Genomic DNA, 25,323 nt, shown 5'->3' with positions numbered 1-25,323 from the left:
ATGGTGACATTCACTCATTTAAATTAACGAAATTCCCGCTACTTGTCCGTCACTCCGTGTTGTGCAGTGTTGCAAATTCGCAATATTAAGTACAGTCTATAATCTTGAAACACAGGACTAGACAGAATCAGAAAAAATGATTTACACTGACAGTAACTGACATGGGAATCTCTAGATTACACATGTGTTGATGTATATACCACAAACACGCACACACTGCAAAAGATTGTAGCGAAACCTTTGAGAAAGCCAAATTGCTTGGTGCAAATACAACCAGTGATGCTTAAAATCGTACGGAATATTAGTTTAGCATTTATTAAATGATCCACCTATGCTTCCTTTCCTTACTTCCCACATAAAACATGCTCAGATTTCAGGAACCTGAATTCCCCCAGCTTGTCAAAGAAAAATGCCAGATGCATACACTGGCAACTGCTTCCAGGAAGGAATTTGTAGAGGGCGGGGACACAAGCTTTTGGCGTTACAGATGGGCAAACTGTGCCATTCAGTGTTGCTACCCGACCTTTATAGAAACATCGTTACAATTCGGTAATATTCCAAAGCTGTTATCGTATCTAATTGCTACATAGCCAACTTCGCAACTACAAAGTTTTATTAATGTTCCAACACGCGTGTACGTAATAAGACATTCACATTTCTTGTATCTAATTCATAAGGGAAAAACTAACATAGTTGGAGACACTACTTCTGGTGGTCAAGAATCTTCCGAAACACTATTACCCTCAAGCACACGGCTATTTATAGCTTTCCTCCCCTCGACCCTGCATAACCTGCCCTCCTCTCCCTTGCCGTGTGGTGGTTCTCGAGATTTTGCGTAGTGTTTATAGGTTGTAAGTATCATTGAATGTTGATGTGGCTTCAATAGCAAGTGTTACAAAACATGTACATTTGAAACCTTGAGCAAGTGGCGATACCAAAATTGCGGGGAATCCAGAGTATTGTGTTGAATCGTTAACTTCTGAACAGGTGTCTTAAAAACAAGGATTTATGCGGTCCGCAAGGAAATTCAGCCGAACAAAAACGCGGATGGCACATTTTAGCCGATTTTGTACTTGCTGCCGTCAGCAGGAAAGTGGATGTTTGTTTTTCATGGATATGAGTTTGTCTACGCTGGTTAAATTATTGCATGATTCATTTGGTTTATTTTACTTCGCATTTCTGCCACACTTGATTAATCGCGAGGATGAGGATGAGTGATGATATGGTGAAATTGATGAAATAACACTCACAAAGAACATCCATGCCCAGGCCAAGATTCAAACTCGGGACTCCTGGCGTCGTAGCGCACAGTGATAACCACTCCGCCAGCTGTGTGAATTCTTCTTACATGGTATATTACCATTGACGAGAACTGACATCGTAAGTGTTTACCTCTATTTTATTATATTTTCTTCATCTCTCGTATTTACAACAGTGTTCATTTTAAAAACTAATATTTGCACATTTTTAAAAGCCACTTTAGTTTCGAAACGTTGTGAAAAATACTGACACTGAAGCTAACACGTGTGCTTGGAGGGAGGGGCAAGTGCTGGCGAATAGAAAGTGGGCACCGCGCGCATTAATACAAATTTCGGTAACTTATTGGCCACACCTACTTCGTTTTAAAGCTGGAAACAGTTTAGGTAACATTATCATTACTTGTGTAATTTCAGTCGTATAATTTCAGTAACACATTACTAATGCAAGTACGAATACTATGTTCCTTGAACTGTAACTGTTTCTCTGCAACAGCTTGAAAAAGTAATTGTAATGCTCAATTCTTTTTCAACAGGTCGGGAACTGCAAATTCGCCATGTGGAAAAGAAGCATGCTGGCATATTTCAGTGTTTTGCGACAAATGTTGTGGGCTGTGTATACGGTGTTGCCATAGTGCAGGTGCTAGCCAAACAAATAATTGCTCAACCAGATGGTGAGATACTTATAGAAGGTAAGCAACAACCAATTAACAGAACTTGGAAAATTCAGTTTTACAGATAAATAAATAATTTATTCCATTGTGTAAATAAGTGTCTGTGACATTACATTTTTTTTTTATTTTGACATTTTAAAAAAATACTTTAAAGCAGTGCTTTTTGTCTGACAGTACGCAATGGTATGCCATACTGGCACCTTTCAGTAGGTGAGAATAAAACTGATGATATTTAATTGTTAAGAAAGAAATGTGTGTAACTACAAGGTGCATTCAATAAATAACTGGAAAAGTAGTATAAAAAATCTAAAATACGACCGTGATTGTTATATGTTTGTTATTTTGTGAAGGCATCTGTAAGCTATTCATATCTGGAGCTGGCACACCTGCCTTGTCCATGGATTGCTGGGAAACAGTTACACAAGATGGCGGCACCCTTGCAGGAGTGCTCCAAGGTGGAGCAGTGAAGTATCATGAGATTTTTGTTGAGTGAAGGTGTGAAACCAATAGAAATTCATCGCTGCATGACAGTTCAGTATGGTGACAACTATATACGAGGTGTGACACAAAAAGAAACTGATTGATTGCATAAGTGAAAAACAAAAAGGAGTTGGCAACAACAGTTTTGGTGATGTCATGCGACACCCCTAGTTTATCTGTGCTGGAAGTTTGGACTCACCCTGTCTCGCCAGTTGGGAGTATTGCGTCATTGAGTGAACACCTGCAACCATGTTCTGCCGAAAAAATGACTAGTGTGAAAAGTGAACAAAGAATCAGCATCAAATTCCTTGTCAAATGACGTCACCAAAACTGTTGTTGCCAACTCCTTTTTGTTTTTCACTTATGCAATCAATCCATTTTTTTTTTTTTTTTTTTTTTTTTTTGGTCACACCTTGTAAGTCCATCACAAGTGTACGAGTGGGCTGAGAAGTTCAAACAAGGCATAATAGTCTTTAGGCCAAGTGGCCAAAATCAAGAATTCAGTATAATTTGGGGTACTAATTTTCCTTTATGCCACAGTTATATGGGTGTCTAAGGATACCCAAAAAACATGATTCCCATCTCAAAGTGGTAGCTAATAGAAATGGCGGCCAATCCAAAATAACACATGATCAAAAACACAAATAATCTCAATGACAATTTATGCGGAAATCTGTATTCGTCTTGGTTCAACACAGTAAAACTCAAAAACTCCATCTCCCCCAACCAACATTCCAAACACACCAAGACTTACCAACACTGCAAGACCACAACGACATCTGCCGGAGGACATATCAAGCAACACCAGTGTAATGACAACCGTTTCTGCTCCGTCTTTCCTCGGCCAGCCCTGAAGATGACTCCGTGAAGGAGTCGAAAGCTTGGAAGAACTCCTAAGTGTTTTTTATTGTGCTGTTTGTGTGTTATTTTAGCATTTTAACAAATAGGAACACATCTTAAGCTTTCATTTGAAAAAAAGATCGTTGAAATCGGACCATTAGTTTCATAGAGATAGTAGGTTTTTCAAATGTCAACATCCGCCATTTTGGATTGGCCGCCTTTCTATTAGCTACCACTTTGAGATGGCAATCATGTTTTTTTGGTATCCTTAGACACCCATATAACTGTGGCATAAAGGAAAATTAGTACTCCCAAATTATATCATATTCTTGGCTGGCCCATAGACTATAACCAGTGATGAAGATTCTCCGTGTCCTGGTCACTGCAGTCACAAAAAGCAACATGGCTCAAGTGGAGGACTTGATATGGGAGATCCGGTGTATTACTGTCAGTGAAATTGCTTCCCAGATGGAATCATAATATAAACAGTATCGCCTACTCCAACCTTTTGAATGAATGAAAAACTGAAACCAGCCATTCTGCACAGATGACGTGGTCTCGTGTCCACTTGTGCATTGCTCCATGACAATGCGAGACGACACACTGCCAGTGTCACATTGTCTACCATCGAGGATCTAAAGTTTGAGTGCTTACCCCACCCTCCATACTCACCCGATCTTGCACCTTCCGATTTCCACACCTTTGGCCCATTGAAAGATGGACTAAGTGGATCAAGGTTCCAGAATGACGATGAAGTCCAGTCAGCAGTGCATGAGTGGTTACACACGCGTCCAAAAGATTTTTTTTTCTGTGGAATCGGTGCCCTTATCAAGTACTGGCATAGGTGCATTGAACTAAAGGGGTGGAGGCCACTATGCTGAAACATAGTACTGTAGTTCTTTTAGGTGCTTGTATTAAATATTTGATACAACATATTTCCGGTTATATTGAATGAGTCTTGTACATAGATGCACGATCATTTACTAACATAGACACAACATATTTGAATAATTCACATAATGAACAGAGTAACAACAATAAACCAAATTGAAGAGTACCGGTTTTAAGTATATTTCAGCAGTAGCTTTGCCCTGTATTAACTGGATATGTGGAGAGTATTACTGAGGGTTTGGAAATGATTGATTTACTTAACGAATTGAACTTTTAGAGTTAGAATTGGACAAACTCTTGTAAAGTGTTACAAGGATCTCCTCCTGGACCTATTTTATTTGCAATATTTACTAATGATTTCATGTACAATGTTTTTGATTCAACTTGTCTCGTATGCTGATGATCTAAAAGTGTTTTGGAAAAACATAAAAGGTTCTGTTGTTCTGAAACTTAAAAAATATCTTGAAAGCAATGGTATGCAAATTTGTTTAATGTTTGAGATGTAGAAGAAAAACACTATCTTTTTTTCTCAATTATTTTATTAAATTTTATAAAATGCTTGTGGGTGGGAGTTACACTTAGTAAATTGTAACCTTGGAATTAATTATTGATTCATAATTTTTATTTGAAGGACGCAAATGAAACTTGTATTAATTTTATATTTTTTAATTGGAATTGTTTTAACAAATTGGTAACTTTCAGGTTTTTATATGTTGCAATCCAGGTCTTGAATATGGTTGTTAATTATGGAGCTCAGTAGTTCAGTCACAAGGAAAAAATAGAGTCACTTCAGAAACTATTTGTCAGATTACTGTGTATGAAAACTCAAAAGTTGTTGTGTAACATGAAAGTATGTGGAGTAGTTGAAATCTCTTAATTTATTTATGTATGTGTTTATGGAGGGGAAAAAAGTGTTATTTGTACAGAAAATTCTCTCATCAGTTGACAGTGAGAGCTTTAGCTTACGAAGTTGGTGGACTGAAGAAAAAAACAATAGATTATTTAAGTGCTGGTGTGTTGTGAACTACAGTGAAACATGATTTTTTTTTAAACGGACCAAGATGAAAGCACATACATAGGGGATAACATAAAGTCCAGTGTTTCACTGCAATTTTAGAAAAATTAAGAATTGTTGTTATTATTATTTATTCATATTTTGTTTCATTCTAGATACTATTTCAAGTTTAAACTTTACAACTCCAATACCATCTCAGCGAAGTTTCAGGGGCCGTGGAAGGAAAAAAGACAGAAGAAAGGGAAAGGGAAGGAAGAAAGACAGAAAACACAAAGGGGATAGTGAGTTGTTTCCTTTTTTAACTGTCTAATAAGAATTGCCAGCAAAATGCACAAATATTGAAAGCATTTTGGAACTTTTTAAAATTGGTCTAACTTATGATCTTTGTGTAAATCTCAATATTTTTATAGGAAGAACATTGGATATCCTACTGCTCATACATTTGTGGTTATTTAACTACGACTCGGCTTGGCTGATGCTAGCGAAGCCATTTTCGAAAAACCGCTATGACATACATTTTAGTGCATTCATGCACTTAGTGTGGTTTCTCTTTGCTGCTGTTTAGATATTCACAATAGTTTAATAGGGTTAGGTACCCACAAAACTATTGTGACTATGTGAACAACAGCGAAAGAAAACTCCGTGAATGCTCTAAAACGAATTCTAAGCAGATGTAATTTTTCAGATTTTTGAATATGATAGCAGTTTTTCGAAAGCAGAGGAATTTTTGAAAACTGCTTCATGGTCAAGGTCCAGCCAAGCTTTATTCTCATAAAAGTTGATTGGGGCTGGACGTACAGTTTAAAGTGAAATATAAACCACTGTGTTACTGTACCTCATCGGAGAATGAAGTAACCAAGGGGTCCCGGTTTGATGGAGGCACATGGCACAGTGGTTCGAATCCCACTGTAAACTGTAGGTCCAGTCTCAATTACCCTTTCTGTGCATAAACTGGATTCGAAAACAACAATTCAATCAGAGAATCAACAGAGAACCTCTGGATCAAAATATGATAGCATTACCACTACATCATTGTGAAGGCCCTTAACTGTAAGGAGATGGTCTCTCCGATGGCGCAGTGGTAGCGTCGTTGCCTTGTAATCAAGGGGTCCCGGGTTCGATACCCGGTGGAGGCACAAGTGGTTCGGATCCCACTTTAAACTGTAGGTCCAGTCCCGATTAGCCTTACTGTGCATAAAAATGGACTTAAAACACCAATTCAATTCATTAACTGTAAGGAGCTAATTACGGTTGATTGAAATCAATTAATGATGTAAAGAAAAAACACAAACATAAAGATTGAAATTCCTAACTCTGTATAATCACGGTTGCTTTATGGATGTCCAACTTATTTTTTATGCTTATCTTCCAGATTTCATGGTTCCGCCGTCCCGTCCAAACATCACGCAATTGTCTCACGAGTCTGTGATGGTAAGGTGGAATGTTCCACTCAACGAGGGTCTTCCAATTCAGTTTTTTAAAGTACAATATCGTGATGTCAGCCAGAAGGGATCTCGGTGGATAACCAGTAACGAAGATATCTCAGCTCACATAAGAAGTCATGAGGTTTATGGGCTAGAGGCAGGCAAAACTTATAGGTAAGTGTACAAAATTTTTCAGTTAAAATTCTGAAAGAACTTTTTTTTGGTAATACTACGTACTAAATCAAAAACAGTAATTTTTACATAACTTTTAAACAAGAGTGCTAAGGTCAGTCCATTGTGTACATTCCTTGAAAAATGTGGACTTCTGCATTTTGTGGTGAACTGTAGTGATATATTCCTCCATAGTTCTATTCTTATGAAAAAATGTTTTATTTCATTTATTTATTTATTTATTTTAGTTAATTATTGAACTAATTTTTCAATTCATACTATGAGGGACAGTTTTGCACCAGGTGGACATTTATTTCAATAACGTCAAAATGTGAACTGCTATTCACAAAAATGACAGAGGCAAAAGAGACAGCATAAATTTCTCCCCATGTTGAAAGTGGAAGCGGTTATTTAAGTTGATTACTAAGCCAGATACGATCTGTGAAAAGTATGATTAAAAAGTATTTACAGAATCCCATATAGTTCTTATGGAGAGGCAATTTTAGGTTTAAGTTATGTCTAATCAAATTGACATTTTGACTTTTCCAACAGCAAAAAATATTGAGCATATCCTTTTTCCGTTCATACGTTTTTCTACACCATTGGAAGTTTGATGTTCCAAAGAGAATAAGGAAAGTAATACTTTTGTAAGTGTAATGCTAAGTTTTCTCCCCTTCCTACAACCATCCAGCTCACAGACCTCTCTTGCCTCAGCTCGCCACGAGGAAAGGTCAATGGGGGAGGAGCAGTTTTGGGTTTTTGTGACTGGCTGGTCGTGGAAACTATATCTAGTAGCCTTAAGGTTCACATGTATTGTTGAAGAGACTTCATTAGCTCTATTGCAGCATTCAGTGCTTTCATTGGGTTTTTGTGCTGCTTAAACATGGTATGCTTACCATACAGATTGCTCGCAAAATTGGATATACATATCCCCTCAAGGGCATAGATTTATTTTAATTAAAATTCTGCACAATTACAAGTAAAATTAGCACTTTCGTGCTTGACCTTATACATATTTTTCACATCTTTGGGGAAAGTTTCCTTAAGAATCACTTGACAGTTCTCCATGAGTTTATTTTCAGATAATTGTGCATTTGTTTCTGTTCTAAAGTGTAATTATGCTGCAGCATTATGACAATACTAATACCAAAACTCAACACTTATCAGTTTACCGCTTATTCCCTTAACAACCTACACAGAAGTGCATATCAACCCAACATATCTGCCCATATGAAAGCAAACAGTAAAAACTGCATATCCTGGAACCTGTATAAGAAGGAAACCTGTAAATATGGAAAAAAAAGTCCCCAGAATGGACCGATTTTATACATAAAAATGACCTGCTTAAGGTGGAAACCTCTTTAACGCGGAAACGGAACACCATTTAAAGACTGAGATGTTTTTATTCTCAGTAAGACGGAAATTTATTCCTTTATTTCTTTCGCTCGCAAGAAAACAATGCAATACTGTAAGTGGAACATGCCTCTGTTGCCACTCACTTATCGGTAACATTGTCGATATGAAAGAATGCGCTATAATACTCATAGCTGTTACGATTCCGTTTCTTTCTTTTGTCTCTTACCCTCTTTCTCCACCTTTCTTTGTCTATATCTCCTCTGTTCTTTCGCTATCTTTCTATTTTTCTTCTTATCTCTCTTTGTTTCTTTCTTTTTTCTTCACTTTTATCTCAATCTTTCTTCACCTCTCTTAGTCAATCTTTCTCTTTCCCTCTACGCACATCGTGCTACGATGCCAGGGGTCCCGGGTTTGAAAAGATACATAAATACGTACTGTATGTTCTTACAATACTGTAAAAAGTGTACCAACATGTTGTGTAGTTACATAATTGTAATGTCTGCTATGCTTATTGCGACTGTATCGCATTTTTATTCATGTACGTACATGCATTAGTAGTAATGCGAAATGTAAATCTGTCTTTCCATTATTTCCTGCAGCACTCTATACTGTATTTAAAGTCAACCCTGTATAAGAAGGAAAACTGTTAAGATGGAAAATTTTGCTTGGAACCATCATGTTCCAGGATAGACAGGTTTTACTGTATTAGCATTTACAATAAACAGGCAGACAGAGAGATGCCATGTTCAAACGGCGTGGGTTTGTTGTCTGTTAAGATTCACATGCATGCAGTTTCATGTGATGTTAATCATAATTAGCTCTATTGCAGCATTCTTACATTGTGCTTACTGAAGAGAAACTTGACAAATCCTCAGCTTGAAAAGCTACAAAATGCGCCATGCACTTGAGTTCAGGGGAAACATCCAGTTTCATCAGCAAATTGCACACTTCCAGCTGCTAAGTGGTCTGCATTCAAGCAGCACAATAACCAAATGAAGGCATTGTAGATTAATCTACTTGCTGTCACTTATTATGAGAACAAAAACATTTGCAAAATTATAAAAATTAGGGATGGGACCGATTAATTGGTACTCTATCGGTATCTGCCGATATAGGCATATCGGTTTATCGGTAAAATTACCGATTATTTTACCGATCCGATATATCGATAAATATCTTATAATTTAGTGTAAAATTCTGCCATTTTGTTGTAATTTTTATGGATAATCTCGATGCCCTACTTTTTAAAAAAGAAATTGTCTAAATATTCAACTTCTTTTGCACTGCAGTCACCTCGAAACACATTTTTATTAAGGAGATCAATGAACATTTCAGGTTCTTCATGGACCATTTCTAATCTTATATCGGATCGGTTGAATATCGGTATCGGTATATTTTATATCGGTACTTTATCGGTATCGGCCAAAATTTCACATTGGCCCATCCCTAATAAAAATGTATAGAAGTAATCTTTTGAAGCAAGCGAGGTATGAAATTGTGATTCAGTTGTGTTCAGCTTTAACAACAAATAGGAATGGGTCTAATTTTTATCAACTGATAATGCTCTATTGGTTATGAAAATTTTGTCCTCAAAAGTTCTGGGTCAGAATCCTGACCTCGGCATTCATTGTAATTGATATTGTTAGCCAAAAGTGTCTGAAAGAAATAAGAAAATTACAAAAAAGTAAGTAAATCATAATAAAAGAGAAATCAGAAAACTTGATGATAATTTTATCCATCCAACTTACACTGTTTTTATTTTTACATACAGTATTTATGTAGTAGGTATATCATTTAGATTCTGAACTGAGTATTTGTCATTCTATAATAGCATAAATTCTATGTGAAGTAGTATAAATATTAATATACTGAAATGAAGTACTCTCTTATTTGCAAAACTGTTTTTTATGGCCACTGCCTGAGAACGGTGGCAGTGGACACCAAAATAAATGGAACTTCATGAGAGAACAGTTTCATGGATAAGTGAACAGTTCATTTCAGTACATTAATTTCCTACCATTCCTTTCTTTCCCTGAATGTGAATAAATATTAAATTGATCAAATAAGCATAAAAATATACAAAATTACTAGCTATCTTTCTTTATTTCTTAGGTTTCGCATTGCTGCAGTTTACTCCAATAATGACAATAAGCTGGGGCCCATCTCTGCTCGATTCCATTTGCAGAAGGACCCTCCGACAAAGAAGCTCCTCTACCCTCCAACGCTGACCATGGCCAAGGCCCAGAGTCCTTCTGCTATTGCTGTTCATTGGCAGGTAAGAACATTGCTTATTGCTTATTGCATTTGTGAAGCTGATATCCAATATTTATATCTTGGTTAAAATAGCCATGTTGGAATATTTTTTTAAGAAATCCATAGCTTATTACGTATGTACCACATTTACAGCATCTATCATGAAATCATAGCTGTTTCAGATAAAAAAAAAACTTGCATCATTTAAAACTTTATTTAAACAGAACTTACAATCCATATGTATTTTTCTGATTAATGTGTGAATAAACAGTATGTCATCTTCATCTCTTCCTGAATAGGTATTGGCTCAGCACTTGAAGTGGAAAAATTTTAACTTTGGGGGGGGGGGGGTAGGAGGGAGGGGTGCTTTTGCAAAAAAATTGCTAGGAGGGGGATACCATCCCCCTTCACTTCAAGCACTGTATTGGTTAATATAGGCATATCCGTTACCAATAATAGTCAAGTTTCACTTACGTTAGTGAGCGGAGATGAAGAAATACAACATTCCTAAATTCACATGGCTCGCCTTATGGAGAAGGTCCAAAAGAACCAATGTGGATGCTAAAATTCAATGTACCAGTCTGATGTACCTATAAGTAGCCCACAACTTTGTGCAAAATACTGTCACTTTGTTATTTTTATACAATTCATATACCTTGATTTTGTAAACATCTGAATGTATTTTATTTTTCAAACCAAAACCTATTGCAGTCACCTGGTTACAACAGACATTCATGAAGAAGGTGAATGTTATTTCATTAACAGAATGCCAAGTTTAGTGTGTCGAATATTAATCTGTTTGTAAATAATCACTAACAATTATTTAAGAAAGTTAACTCAACTGAATTCTGTGGCACAACTATGTTTTGAGGCCAAAGCCGGCTAGGTTACTTTCATTGAGTGACAGGTGATCATTGCATAGAGTCGCATCACATTATCACTGTTATCTGGATTTCAAGACCAGAGACTGTAAATATCGCTTTCACGTAGATTCCTAATTTTCCTTACAAAGTTAGGTCAACACTGAAATTTTAGAACTCCAAATGGAGCTCAAACCTGGGACCACTCATACCAAAAGCGAAAGTGTTAATCTTTCAGTTACACAGGAACTTTAAAAATTAAGAATTTTTAAATTAATACAGTGGAACCTCGATTTTACGTTTTTCAGGGGATCAAGCTGTGGAAAATTTTATAACATTCTGCAATATTAGGACCATCAAGATTGAATATATAATGCGTAAAATGTAAAATCTAAAAACATAAAATCGGGGTTCCGCTGTATGGAAAAATATTCCATTAATATATGCCCCATTAAACACAAATCACTTGCAATTTGAGTTTGAATTGTTATTTTATTTTTCAGCAAGCTACAGTGGATAAGGTTCCAATAGAAGGCTACTTCATTTATTATCGTATCATCACCCGTGCAGATGACTACACGAAAGCCACCGTTCTTGGAAAGAATACTCAATCTCACATCATAACCCATTTACTCCCAGACACAAGATACGAAATAAAAATTCAGTGTTTCAACCAGGAAGGGGCTTCAGATTTTAGTGCCATTGCTACTGAAAAGACTTTGCGTAAGTGGTATTCTTTGTTGTAAAATTAATTCTTTCGCTAATGTATTAAATGATGAAAGCTGCCGTTATAACTATTGTTGTTATGCCATGAGCAGTATAGGAGGAAGCACAAAAATGTGTCTTCAGCATTCTTTTTTCTGTTAGTATTCCAGGAATGATATGTCAAATGCATGTGCTTCAATGTATTAGAAAAGGTTTTTCTAGTTTTTTACAAGGTGACTTCTAGAAAGCCAAAAAAGCCAACTCAGTTCTCAACTTCAGGATATTTTGAAAGTAGTGACATGCATATAATGTAGGATTACCCAATGTAGTATTCATTTTGGGTGATTTCAGGATATGGAAAGTGTGAAATTAGATGCAAAATGAACATTAAAACATGAAATTTGCAGACACGGCACTTTCTTGAGTCTGATTGTTACGCCAAATCGTGGAGCAATGATTATTTCTGGAGTAAAACTAGGGATAACAACAGTGTGATTTAATGGGGGATGGTGTCAGCCCTCCCCCCTATCCCTGGCAATAGTACTTCTATTCCTGCCAGGTATCTCCCCAATAACAATATAAAGTCACATTTTGTAGATTTTATAATACAAAGGTCTTCATGAAGCAAGTATTGTTACATAGTCTCAAACATCATTATACTCTGTCCCAGAAATCTCGGGAGGCAGCAAATGGAGACAAGTCTGCGCAAGTAGAGACTTGAGAAGGCTCGACCAATGAACTCAAAAAACTCAATATGCTGACCAAGGCAGAAATGGTCAGCATATTGAGTTTTTCATATCATGGAAACAAAGCTTAATGGTGTTATAACCAATGAACTCATGAGAGGGGAAGTGAATGCAGCTACCAGTAGTTTGCAGCAGCATGCACTGTTTGCTCCGTCGACTTGCTTTCTCCCCTTGGCCCCTGGGACAGAGTATATTATCTGTCTATTATCTATGGTGCAATTATTTTTGTTCCCATCTTTACAGGTTCTCCGAACGTTGATGTTCCTGATGAGACTGAGGTTCCTGACTTCAGCAACGACCAATCTCCGTCCAATGAACAGCTGTACATGGTGTTGGGGGCAGTGCTTGGGGGGTTGGTTCTTCTGCTGTCAGTTTTTCTAGCACTTTACCTATGCCGCCGGAGGCATGCATCACATGGTACGTAGGGTGCAGTGGGGATGCACTTGTATGGGTCGTTTCACTTGTCATAACCTAACATATATGCATCAAAATTCACAAATATCAATAAGAATTCCCCTGCAAAAAAAATCATCAAATTTTTTTTTTTTTTTTATGATTGTATAACAACCTTGATCACCAATCACATGTTGTACCAGCCTAATAACACATTTCCACACAGTCATTTGCCATTAATTGAGTAGCATGACCTTTTTTTGCCATGGACATCAGTAGCAAACTCTTGATTATTTATTGTTAATTGATGAAAGCTTGATGTTCCGTTTCAGTCCAAAAATTAAATTTAAGAGATTAATGTGCACTATTTGTGTAAGTAATATGTCAAGAAAACAGTTTTTATATGCTCTTAAAAAAAAACATTAAGCAAGATTGTAAAAAATGTAATGTTTATTTTTCCTGTTTGAAATACAGAAATCATACAATGTTTATGCTGCAAATAGTCAAGAGTTTACTTCCGTTTTGTCCCAATCTTAACAGAATGAAATACATAACAGACTTTTTAAAGCTTTGGTGTACTGAAACTAAGCTTTTTAAGTAAAGAAAACCAAACTGCTTGAACTTGGAGCTTAGCTAATGCTTAAAAAATAATCAAAAATTACATAAAGTGCAATCACAAAGAAGTATTCTAAATATAAACATGAACAGCAGCATCTTCTGTATAAGAGTGACGGACGGTAAGTTTGAATGGTGTTATGTCTCGGCATGCATTAAGTTGCCTGCTTTATCGATACATGTAACACGTGCTACTTACAGCCTCATTCTTCATTTTGTGAAACCAGTTTCAGTGAGGTTTTTTTCTTGGCTTTGTGGGGGAGGGGGCATGAAAGGGAGGGAGAAAGAGATTTGATGTCAGCGCAGAATTTGCATAATGTCAGGCACCAAGTGTAACCATACAGTTGTTATTTCATCGATGGATTCAGCTATGGATCCATCACAGTCCACCTCTTTCACCACATGTGTTGATCAACATGGAAACAAAGCAATAGGTAGGGGATGCTTATGCAAATAATCCTGGTTGAAGGGGGATGCTTTGTGAAGATTTACTTAGTAGAGGGTGCCCCCACTTGGAGCACTGATGCTTGACTGTATTTAGATGAGTAAATACAAACAAATAACATGATTTTTTTGATTGATTGATTGAGTTGTTGTCCACTTTATGCACAGATAGGCTAATCGGGACTGGACCTACAGTTTAAAGTGGAATCCGAACCACCGTGCCATGTGCCTCCACCAGGTAGAGAACCCAGAACCAAATAACATAAGATTGAAATTTTCTGATAGTAGAGGAGCAAATTGACAAGAAGAATGCATGTTTGTTATTCCGGATAAGTCATCTGGAGCAACGCATGAATAACAGAATACAGTGAAACCCAGATTTTTACATTTAATATTGATGGTCCCAACATAGCAAACTGTTGTAAAATATTCCTAGATTTTACATTTTCTCACATTTTAAGTTTTTTCAGATTGGTCCCTTGAAAAACGTAAAATCCACTGTATATTCATTTCATGATGGATGCAGTAAACGTGGTTTAAAATTCCTTACGTGAAATTTTGAAATTCCATATTTCCGAGTTGCATAATTTAATGGTTAAATCCTATTAATTGCATTCATGTTTCTGATGTTTTATTGGTTTTTTTTTATAACTTTCTGGATCAAAATCATCAAAATACTATTAGAATATTATTGTTTTTGGTTGTTAATATATTTTATATTCTAGATATTTCTGTTTATAACACTTGAGGATTTTTTTTCGAGTTCAATGTGAAGCATGTCAATCGTTAGAAAGCTCCCTAAAATATATTGAAATTTTGAGAGAGTATAATAGTTTTATCTGGTTAAAATTACATTTTTATTATTAATATTTCCATTCTTCTGCAATACAGTTGGAATATGTCTGATGCACAGTTAAAGTTTTGCAGTCTCTAGAACAACAGTGTCCTCCTAATAGTATAGTGGCTAATGACTGTAGACTTCATATCAAAGGGGTCCCAAGTTTTTAATTTCTACAGGGATCACATTATTGTGGTTTGGACCCTGATGTCAAACTGTAGCTTAAATTTCAATTAGGTAAACTGAACAATTAAATTATCATAGCAGAAACTATTATTCCAATAATATAGTTAATTAATACACATTATAAAACATTCAGATATTTTTTATTTTTAGGTGTAATAAATACAGTTTCTGGATTAATATTAATATTTTATATACGTAAGCATCCCCAAACATGAACATGAATTAATAGTTTGTTAATTTTTTCATTCATACATGAAGCTGTAATGTGCAATGTTTATTTGTAGTAATGCTTGTTAAGTTTTCAAGGGAATTACAAGCGAGATGTATTTGTGCAGGTTCTGTTGACCAAGACATGGAAGACAAGTATGAGGTTGAAGAAACCCAAATTGGAAGAGAAACAAAAGCATATGCCGTTAACGGAAAAAGTTTAACGAATGGATGTCTTCGGAATGGCTATCTGCATCATGACAAGATAACCATCACTGCTAATCCACTGGCAGATGTGGATGAAGATAAGGTGAGATCTTGACTACATTTTTAGTTATCTTCACTGCATAATATGTCACTACTTTGAGCAGTACCACACGGTTTTCATTTTGTGTTCACTGTTTCCTTTCATTTTTATTTATCTGCCCTTCTGGCTTTATCCTTTCTTCTTTCATATACAGAGCATTCCCCGACATTCACTACGAGACTCAGCGGAAAGCGGCCCGGCATCAGCGCTTGTCTTTCCCGGTGAATGGGTCTGCGACAGTCACTAGAGTCGGCTATTAAAATTACAGTTTTCATATTGTGTACTAGCCTTGACTACAGAAGGTGTTGAAAATGATGTCCCTCTGCTCTCCGAAGGAAATTGGCATTTACAAGTGCAAGTTCGTCGACTGTAATTCTCCCGATTTTTCGTACAATACTCTCTTTTAACTCACGGATGGTGTGCGGATTGTCTTTGTATACTTTATTTTTTAGATTTCCCCATTTTTCTGTCCATTTTTATTCAAAAATGACCCTGTTACTCTAAACTTTTTTACGGCGTTTAATATAGTGGTCCTATGTGGAACGGGAACACCAGGAAATTTCGTTGCAATACGTCATCGCACTTCTCCACAATTCCTCTTTCTGAAGTAACACTCGACAAGATGAATCCTTTGTGGTGCCATATTAAGCCACAATCTTCAACACACGGACACGACACAACACAACTTCCGAGGGAGAATTATGCTGGCGTCAGTCTGCAACGTCAACAGAAAGGGAAAGAGAGCAAAGGCAGGGAGAACGAAAAACCAGACTGTAGTGTGCGACTCTCGTGGACCCGTTTAACAGAAAAGACAAGCGCTGATGCCGGGCTGCTTACCGCCGAGTACAGCTGTGTGATGTTGTCAGGAATGTTGTTGCTTTACGATTACACTCAAAACGCCAGTGTATGATAACAACAAAAAAATATATACATGTTAATGGTGGATGAGGTAAACACGGTTTAAGTAATACCCATGTGAAGTTCCATGTTTCCACATTGCACAGTTGGGATTAATTTCGAAGGCAAAGGCTCACTGCCTTCATTCACATAGGGTACGGCATCTGGAGTGGAGATGGTATAGATCCACCAAGCTTTCTGAAACCTCGGAAAATATGCGAACTACCGACTTCCCCGTAACTTAAACTAGCGACACTGCTCCCGAGCCAGGGTTTCAGATGGGTTGGTGGATCTATAGTGCGTCACTTCTTTGTTAGTTCTCTGCCGGTGGTAGTTGCATTTTCTTCCCATTGGTGGTGCTGGTGTGTGTTTCCTGGCTTGCATCGTCTGCTGTGCTTTCCATTGCCAGGTGGTGGTTGGGGGAGCTGGGCTGTCTGCTGCATTGTGTTGCTTGGTGTGATGTAGTTCTTGTTCTTTGGGTGGGTGGAGGGGAGGGGGTGCGGGGGTCTAGTGGGGAAACTGCATCTTTACTTTTCGTGGTCTGGGATCTTTTTTAAGGACAGGGTGCCAAGTTGGGTGTGCCTGTCCATTGTCCAGGTTCAGCGTTGGTTTCTGTTGGATGATAGCGTGTGGTTCTTTGATCATGTTCTCCATGAGGGAGCCAGTTGAGTGAAGTATGGATGAACGGAGGAGGTGGAGTGGTTTGTGGCATTGAGGTGTTCTTCGATTCGTTCTTTTACAGTAGAAATAGTCTTACCAGAAGTAGTGGCTGTCACATTGGCATGTGGTCTTACTGGGGGATGTTTAGTAGGTAAGATCTTTTGAAGTTTGGTAGGGCTCTTCTGATTTGGGATGCTGGTTTGTGTGCGAGTTCGATATTGTATGGTTTGACTGCCTTGGATAGTTTGCCTGATGTGGTGGGGTGGTATGGAAATGCAATCCATTTGAGATTGGGTAATTTCTGCATGCGAGTGTCGGAACTGGGCTTTTGCTTGAGTTTGAGTTGCTGTTTTAAGTTCACTATGTGCACAGTAAGGCTAATCGGGACTGGACCTACAGTTTAAAGTGGGATCCGAACCACTTGTGCCTCCACCGGGTAACTGGGCTTTTGCACACCACATTGATAACTGATATTCGGTGTATCCATTGTTCAGTCCTATTTCTGTGATGTGTACTGTTTCATCCTGAAGGTCTTCTTCCAAGGTTCTTCTCTACAGTGAATTTCATGTTGGGGTGTATATTTTTGAGGGTCCATTCAGATATAGGGTTATATGGTCATTAAAATTTGTTAAGTTTGATAATTTAAATCTTCATTTTTTAGTGGGGGCTTTAATTGTTTTCCCCATAATTAATCAGCACTGATTCCGAAATTTCATTGTGATCGGAACTATAGTTCAAAAGTTATTCAAAATTTAAAAATTGATACGTATTTATTTTATTTCCATGCTGTTATACAAGCATTGCAAAGAATGGGTAATTTTGTAGCTGTAATTCTGGTATTTGGCTATCTTTCTTTGCTAATTATTACTTAGTTGTTTTATAAAGTTTTCCATACATTTGCAATGAAAATAGACACAATTTGAAGTTTATTTAGTATTTCGGTGAAATTTATCAAATAAAAATGCTTAGCTATAGTTCATGGCTATTTTGCAGTGTTGCCGAATCACTTTGAACAAAAATCGTAATAACATAATGGTAAAAATTATACAAAATAATCTCTTTTAGGTTACTATATAATAGGAAAATGCCTTTAAATTTTATAAAATGCAATTTTATTACATATTTGTCAATGTAAAACTAAGTATACAGTAGTTTGTGTCAAAAACAGACATTCATGGTGTATAAAAAAGAATGCATTCATTGGTCTGTGTGTCCACATCTCAAGTTGAAGGTTATGGATGCCTGGATCGAGGCTTGACATAGAAAATTGCTCCCGAAAAGGATGCGCAAACTAGCATGGGTGCTATAAATTCTTGATTTGGCAGATATAAGTCCAAATTTATAAGAAATCACATAAGTAAAGTAGTGGTCAGTGAACAGATTTATTCAAAAGTTTTAAAAACAAATGTGAAAATGTACAAGTAAATCATCTTCACTTTGGAAAGACAGAAGAGCAGTTGTGTAAGAGTGATTTGACAAGGAAATACGGACAGATAAGTATTTGATTAATTCATTTTTCAGGTTATGTGCGACTTACTCACTTGATGTACTATAAATCAAATAAAATATAACTTATTTTTACTTACGTTCAGTGAGTATGTGTTGCGTAATTGACGTTTCAGGGGCGGGAAGTCCTTAGGGAGGAGGATAAATTATTTAGAAGAAATGTATACGAAGCATCATTTATATGTAGGAATAGAGAAAATAAACTTAATAGAGAAGACGGTAACATTGATGAACTCTGGATAGGAATGCTGAAAAAATGGGAAAAGCGGGAATATGAGGAAATTGGATTCAAGGTTACCTCAGACGTAGAGCGTGAAGCTTGAATTGTATGCAATTTCACTTTAGATATGATGTAATGTGAAAGTGGAAAAGGAGTGGGGGAAGATCTAATTCGCTTACGACCTCGTGCATTCGCAAGGAAGCCATTGACTGTCAACATGTGAGCGGCAAATGGCCGGAGGGATTTTTTTTTAATAAGTTGTAACAGAGGGGTTTTAATTGATTTTAATGGTAGGGAAATTTTACAGAGTGATTTTTAAAAAGAGAACAGGTCAGTTGTGATGGAATCCTAATGCTTGCCATTGACGAAGCTTCGTGGGTAATCGTGAAGCCGATACACCGACCTAAAGAAGGGGACAGTGGTCCCTGAAACGTTGTCAATTACTCAACACATACTCACTGAATGTAAGTAAAAAAAGTTATATTTTATTTGATTTATTTGATTAATACAGCTCCAGGTAAGGGAGGCTGGAATCCTTTTCGTGAACTACTTATAAATAAACTTTCAACAGTGACATTATTCAACATAGAAAATCGGTTATAAAAAAATTGATTTGGTAAAGAACAAATATGGCAATCAAAGTCTTTCAAATTTAAGCTGTACTCATACTTTTGTGACAAACTTGGAAGATTGCATAAAAGTACCTTTATTCACTATTGTGTGAAGTATAATGTAATATCACCTACTGTAATAATTGATGTGAAATTACACGTTGGCATTGCCATGCAATGAGTATACATATAATTATTGTGATGAATATAATTTATTGAATATATACTGTTTTATTTGTGATTGTATATCAAAATGTAGAATTGTTTTGTGAAGCATAGTTTCTTCCAAAGATTAGGGAAGATACTAGAAATACCTGGATATCAAATAGACATGTTAAATTGTCTAATAGTTATTTCAAGCTTGAAAGTGTTATATTAACTCAACTGGTATTAGAGTCGCGAAGTGCTAGCTATTGTGCTAAATTTTAACAATTGCTGAGGTGGGAACTATATTCTTAAAACAAATTAATATTGAATTTGCAGTTGAGTTCCCATATTAGACGTCATTAATATCAAATTTAATAGACACATTAAAGAGACGTCAAAGGGTGCAGGTGGTGGTTGTTTAGTCCCCATCCTGTTTGGGTGAGTATGGGTTTCTCTATGTCTAACATGATGTTTGACAGGGGTGCAGAAAGGCAGTACATCACTAGACACACTGTTTGGTGGGGGAAGTTGTCCTCAAATCTGAAATAGGTGTGGGTGAGGTAGGTTGGTGTCCTGTTGCTATTGAGCCAGGTTCTGGTGGAGTCAAGTGCAAGGCTGATTTGTATTGATGTTAACATGTCGACTATGTCTATGCTGGCTAGGTTGCAGTTCTTTGCAGAGCAAATTGTTACAGGTGTAGTGTACCTAGATGGTGCTTCAGTGGCTAATGCCACAATTACAGGAAGATAGAGGAACTTCATTTTTTCAACAAGAGGGGCTCTCCTACATTTCCATGCATCCATGCTTAACTCTGTGCTGAATTTCGTAGTCGTTGGATTGGACGTGCTTCTCAAGATGACCCTCTTCTGTGGCCCCCCATGCGATTTTTTTTCTTGTGGGTTTACATCAAAGATCATGTGTCCGTGCCCCCTTTGCCATGTGATTTTGCAAAACTGCGAGAAAGGATCATGCATGAAGTCACTGGTATTGATCATGATATGTTGGGACGTGTGTGGCAGGAACTTGATTTCATTACTGGTGTCTGCTGCGTCACCAGGGGGTGCACATATCAAGCACCTGCAAGGTACGTACCAAACTTGGAGAGATTGTTATGTACTTATATTCACCTTTTTGCTGTATGTGTTAGTTCCTGTAGTATAAATGTTCAAAATCCTGGAGGGAATTATGAATCCCCTTGTATAATTAATGTTGTTTCAAGCTTTATAGCTGTGGTTCTTCTTAAATTAAAAATTAAATCATAATCTTCCTTGTATTTCAATAAAACAATAGTAACAAAATGATCAATGTATAAACTTTCGCAGAAACTATTTAGAGAAGAGCCATATTCCCCCATATTGTGTCCTGGTACGATAAGTGGCTCAATGCCATGGGTGTGCATAGGTAGAAAGGCTCAAAAGTATGTACTTTCAGAGTAAAAAGGTTTTGTTCACGTAACTTAGTGCACTCTTTATTTTGTTACCAAACAGGTACTACTTACTTACTATTCCACATCTGAAAACCATCAGTTTGAACTTTTAGCAGTTATGCAGAGCTTACATCTGTGGCAGAGTGGTTAGCACAGCAATGTATGATGCCAGGAGTCCTGGGTTCAAATCCCAGCCTGGGGGTGGGTGTTCTTTGTTGGTGGTCCTTCATCACTCATCCTCCGCAATTAACCAAAAGTGGCAGAAATGCAAAGTTAGATAAACCAAATCAATCTTGATATGCGGAGATTATTTTTTTGTAAATTAAAATGAAAGTTGTAATTATTTTAAATATTTATTTATTTCGGTATATATTTTGCTGTATAGTGAATTTAGAGGGAATTTACATTGTTTTATATGTACATATGCTTTTAAACTGTAATTTGGCACAAAAATAGATGAGTTTAGCAACCTAGCACCAGTCACTGCTGCAGGTTTTTGTTTTTTTGTTGTTTTTTTCCAACCTTGTGGTGGGGTTGGTAAAACATCATGCTATGGCACTAGATTAGTTTGGTAAACCTACCACCTGAACTAATGCTCTTGATATCATAGTTCAGCAACCTGCCACTAGGTGTCACTTAGAATATATAGGAAATTTCAACCCCAGCACCGCCTAGTGCTGATGCATTGAACTATCATTTCAAAAATATATTAGTTTGGCAACCTAACACCAGGTGGAGCTGCACTTGATTTTTTCTAGATTTGAGCACCACCTAGTGGTAGGTTGCTGAAATATCCTTTGAAAAATAGATTAGTTTGGCAACCTATCACCAGGTGGAGTTACTTTTTTTCTAATTTGAACACCATCTGGTGGTAGGCTGCTGAACTATGCTTTCAAAAAGAATTAGTTTGGTAACCTACCACCAGGTGAAGCTGCAATTTTTTAATATTTTTTTTTTTTTGCTGGATTTCAGCACCATCTGGTGGTAGGTTCCCGTACTAATGCTCTTGATAGCATAATTCGGCAACCTGGCACTAGAACAACTCCAGTACCACATTTTTTCCCCTGAATACTAACAAAAGATGGCATTATTTGGCATGCATAGAAAGCAGCATATAGAAATACTGATATGCAAATTTGTTACATATGATAGTTACTCAATGTAGAATATCTTTTGCAGTTAGTAGCATTGTTACAGACTACTTCGTTGTTATCCTTATCATTATCAAGCCTTAGAAATTGTAGACTCAAAGCCTGAGTCTGTATTTACACTATATTGCCAATAATGACGGGACACCCATAGGAATGTGCTTACCTGGAGCTGGTCTGGTGTCAGCACGGAGTAGGTCTACCATTCACCGCTATCACAGCCCCTACCCTTTGAGGAAGACTTTTTCCAGGATAATGCAGTAAATGTTGCCTAGTAGTCACTTCCATTCATCTGCTAAATGGCTAACAGCTCAGTGGTGGTGTTATGCCAGAATCGTAGCCAGTGGTCTAACTCATCCCACAGATGTTTACTATGGTTGAGATCAGTCCCCTGAGATGGCCAGTCGAGTTGATTCACAACCATGTCATGAAACCACTTTGTTATTGCCTTTGGTTTATGGACAGCCATGTTGTCTCGCTGGAAATAAAAAGAGCCACTTGGTGGGGAGCACAGAGTTGTCTAATATTGCCCAATCCAATTGGGTGTGGCATTCATGGTTCCAGAGGACCAAACCATACCATGAATCCACCTGGCCGAATTTCATGGTGGGGGTAATACTCACTAGTAAGAACTGTTCCCCAGGCATTCGCCACGTCCACACATGTCCATCAGATTCGTCACTCCACAGGGTGTTTTTCCATTGTTCTTGGGACCAGTGATGATGTGTGACATTCTGGGGAGTAATCATTGGCTTAAGTGCTGCAGCTCTCCTGTAAAATCCCAGTGCCACCACCTCTTGCCAGATGAAACTAGTACTGGCATCACTTCCCGATGCAATTTGGAAGTCTGTGGCCACAGTGTCAAATGAAGCTTGCCAGTTTCACTTCACCACACGTTGCACTCGCCAATCCTTATTGTTCACTCTTTTTGGGCTTCCGGAGTCATGGTTGTGGTTTCATCACACCCTCATGTTTCTATTTAATCACTACATCACTGACTTGTGCGTGGTATCTGGAACCTATCCAGAATCTCAGAGATGGTATGCCCGAATCTGTGGGAGCCAATTCATACCTTGTTCAGCCTCACTCAGCTGGCGTCGTCCACTCATTTTGACTGCTGGCAGTGTTAAACACGTACGTCTACAGCACACTACTGTCCTTCATTCTAGTTCAGGGGGTGTCTGGTCATTATTGTAATACACTAACTACTAAAATTAATGAGCACATGAGATTATCCAGTTGCTGATTTAGGATTAGAATGTTCCAAATCCAATTGGGTGTGGGGTGCTTCAGGGTAGAAAATATGACATTGCGATTTGAAGACACCCACTATGCTGTTTTCATATTTCAATTGTTGTGAATCCTGACAATCCAGCACTCCAAGCTGGCTGGCTGGCAGACACACCACTTAAACCACAAATAAAGATGATTCAAGTTATTGCAGAAAGTATTGGCTTTCCATAACACTGAATTATTATTATTATTTTGCTTCATTTCCTTTAAAAGAAGTGCAAGTTTATAAATAATGTGCATTACAAAAAAATAACTTTCATTCTTTGCCATAAGCATACTCCCTCAAGATAATTTCAACCTCGTGTTTTACATAGCATTCAAGTAACAACTTCTACCAACCGCTCTGCATGAAGAAATATAATTCCATAATGACAAAGCAAATTACCTTGTATACAGGGTGACTGGTAATTAGATGTATTCCCTGAAAGGGGTTAAAGTAGAGACAATTTGCAATAAATTTGACCATATGATACCCCATCCGAAAATTAGTAGTTTTCGAGATAATCGAATTTCTATTGTTTTTTTTAAAAAATGACAATTTTTCACATAAAAAGATGAATTGAGAAAAAACTGCTCATTGTATGGAACTTATTTCAGCATTTTCTGATAGCTAACAAATAAGTGGTTCGTTGAAAAAAAGTTATTCCCAAATAACAATCACATGTAAGTAACGGGTGGGTCTAAATTTACAAGTGGTGATTAAAAAAATGCACTCTTAGTTTACTTGGCAACATATTAATAACAAAAATGGTATGACACGAAGCGTACAAATTACTTCCTTGTGTCATCTGCTATCCAACAAGGTACAAATGTTGCTAACATTCACATTTCTGTACAAGAAATAATACTTTATTCATCTTCATGTGAATGGAATCAATGAACAATACAATTAAAGAACATTCTACGTTTTGCTCAAAGTGGGCACCTCCGTTACGAATGCAGGCACGCAGGTTTTTACGGACATTTGGTCTCTTAACTCGAGATGTGATGGTGTCCTTGATGTGTTGACCAGCTGTTAAGATCCTCTCCCTGAGCTCTTCTTGCGAGTTTACAGGTGTCTTGTAAACTAATTCTTTCATGTGGCTCCAAATGTAGGTCGCAAGGTGTCAAATTGGGGAATTGAGCCGGCCAGGGAATCGGGCCACTTCGGCCAATCCATTTCTTTGGGTAATTTTCATCCAGCCACTGTCGCACGTCAAGGCAGAAGTATGGATGGCAGAACAATCATTTGATCGAGCCATTTTTCCTGCCCCAAATCTTAAATGGCATCACTTACGAACATTTTTTGAGGAACGGGATGGCAATGTTGTTGGAGGATGTGCCTCTAGCTACAAGACGTGACATGATTTATCAGCATGATGACTGGCCAGCTCGATCCCCCGATCGATTTGACGCCTTGCGACTTTTACGTTTGGAGCCACATGACAAGACACCGGCAAACTTGCAAGAAGAGCTCAGGGAGAGGATCTTAACAGCTGGTCAACACATCAAGGACACCATCACATCACGAGTTAAGAGACCAAATGTCCGTAAAAACCTGCGTGCCTGCATTCGTAACGGAGGTGCCCACTTTGAGCAAAACGTGGAATGTTCTTTAATTGTATTGTTCATTGATTCCATTCACATGAAGATGAATAAAGTATTATTTCTTGAACACAAATGTGAACGTTAGCAACATTTGTGCCTTGTTGGATAGCAGATGACACAAGGAAGTAATTTGTATGCTTCGTGTCATACCATTTTTGTTATTAATA

General features: G+C 37.4%; 1 protein-coding gene across 2 annotated transcripts in view; it reads left to right on the top strand.

Annotated features, from left to right (window-relative positions):
* boi (brother of ihog) overlaps positions 1-25,323 on the top strand; it is a 109,879-nt gene that overhangs the window by 81,123 nt on the left and 3,433 nt on the right. Inside the window, exons 8-15 of one of the 2 annotated variants that reach the window (XM_083114079.1) lie at positions 1,793-1,948; positions 5,312-5,437; positions 6,529-6,754; positions 10,220-10,382; positions 11,724-11,943; positions 12,915-13,088; positions 15,483-15,664; positions 21,190-21,514. In XM_083114079.1, coding sequence (XP_082970205.1) covers positions 1,793-1,948; positions 5,312-5,437; positions 6,529-6,754; positions 10,220-10,382; positions 11,724-11,943; positions 12,915-13,088; positions 15,483-15,664; positions 21,190-21,279 — 1,337 coding nt within the window. In that variant the 3' untranslated portion in view covers positions 21,280-21,514. Of the gene's footprint in view, positions 1-1,792; positions 1,949-5,311; positions 5,438-6,528; positions 6,755-10,219; positions 10,383-11,723; positions 11,944-12,914; positions 13,089-15,482; positions 15,665-21,189; positions 21,515-25,323 lie in introns of those variants that run through there. The other variant, XM_083114078.1, reaches the window with a different exon arrangement.

This window comes from Lepisma saccharinum, chromosome 28 (assembly GCF_977018435.1).
Source record: "Lepisma saccharinum chromosome 28, izLepSacc3.1, whole genome shotgun sequence".
In the NCBI taxonomy this organism is placed as follows: domain Eukaryota; kingdom Metazoa; phylum Arthropoda; class Insecta; order Zygentoma; family Lepismatidae; genus Lepisma; species Lepisma saccharinum.
Note: the sequence above shows the minus strand (reverse complement) of the source record. Positions and strands in the feature narration are given on the sequence as shown.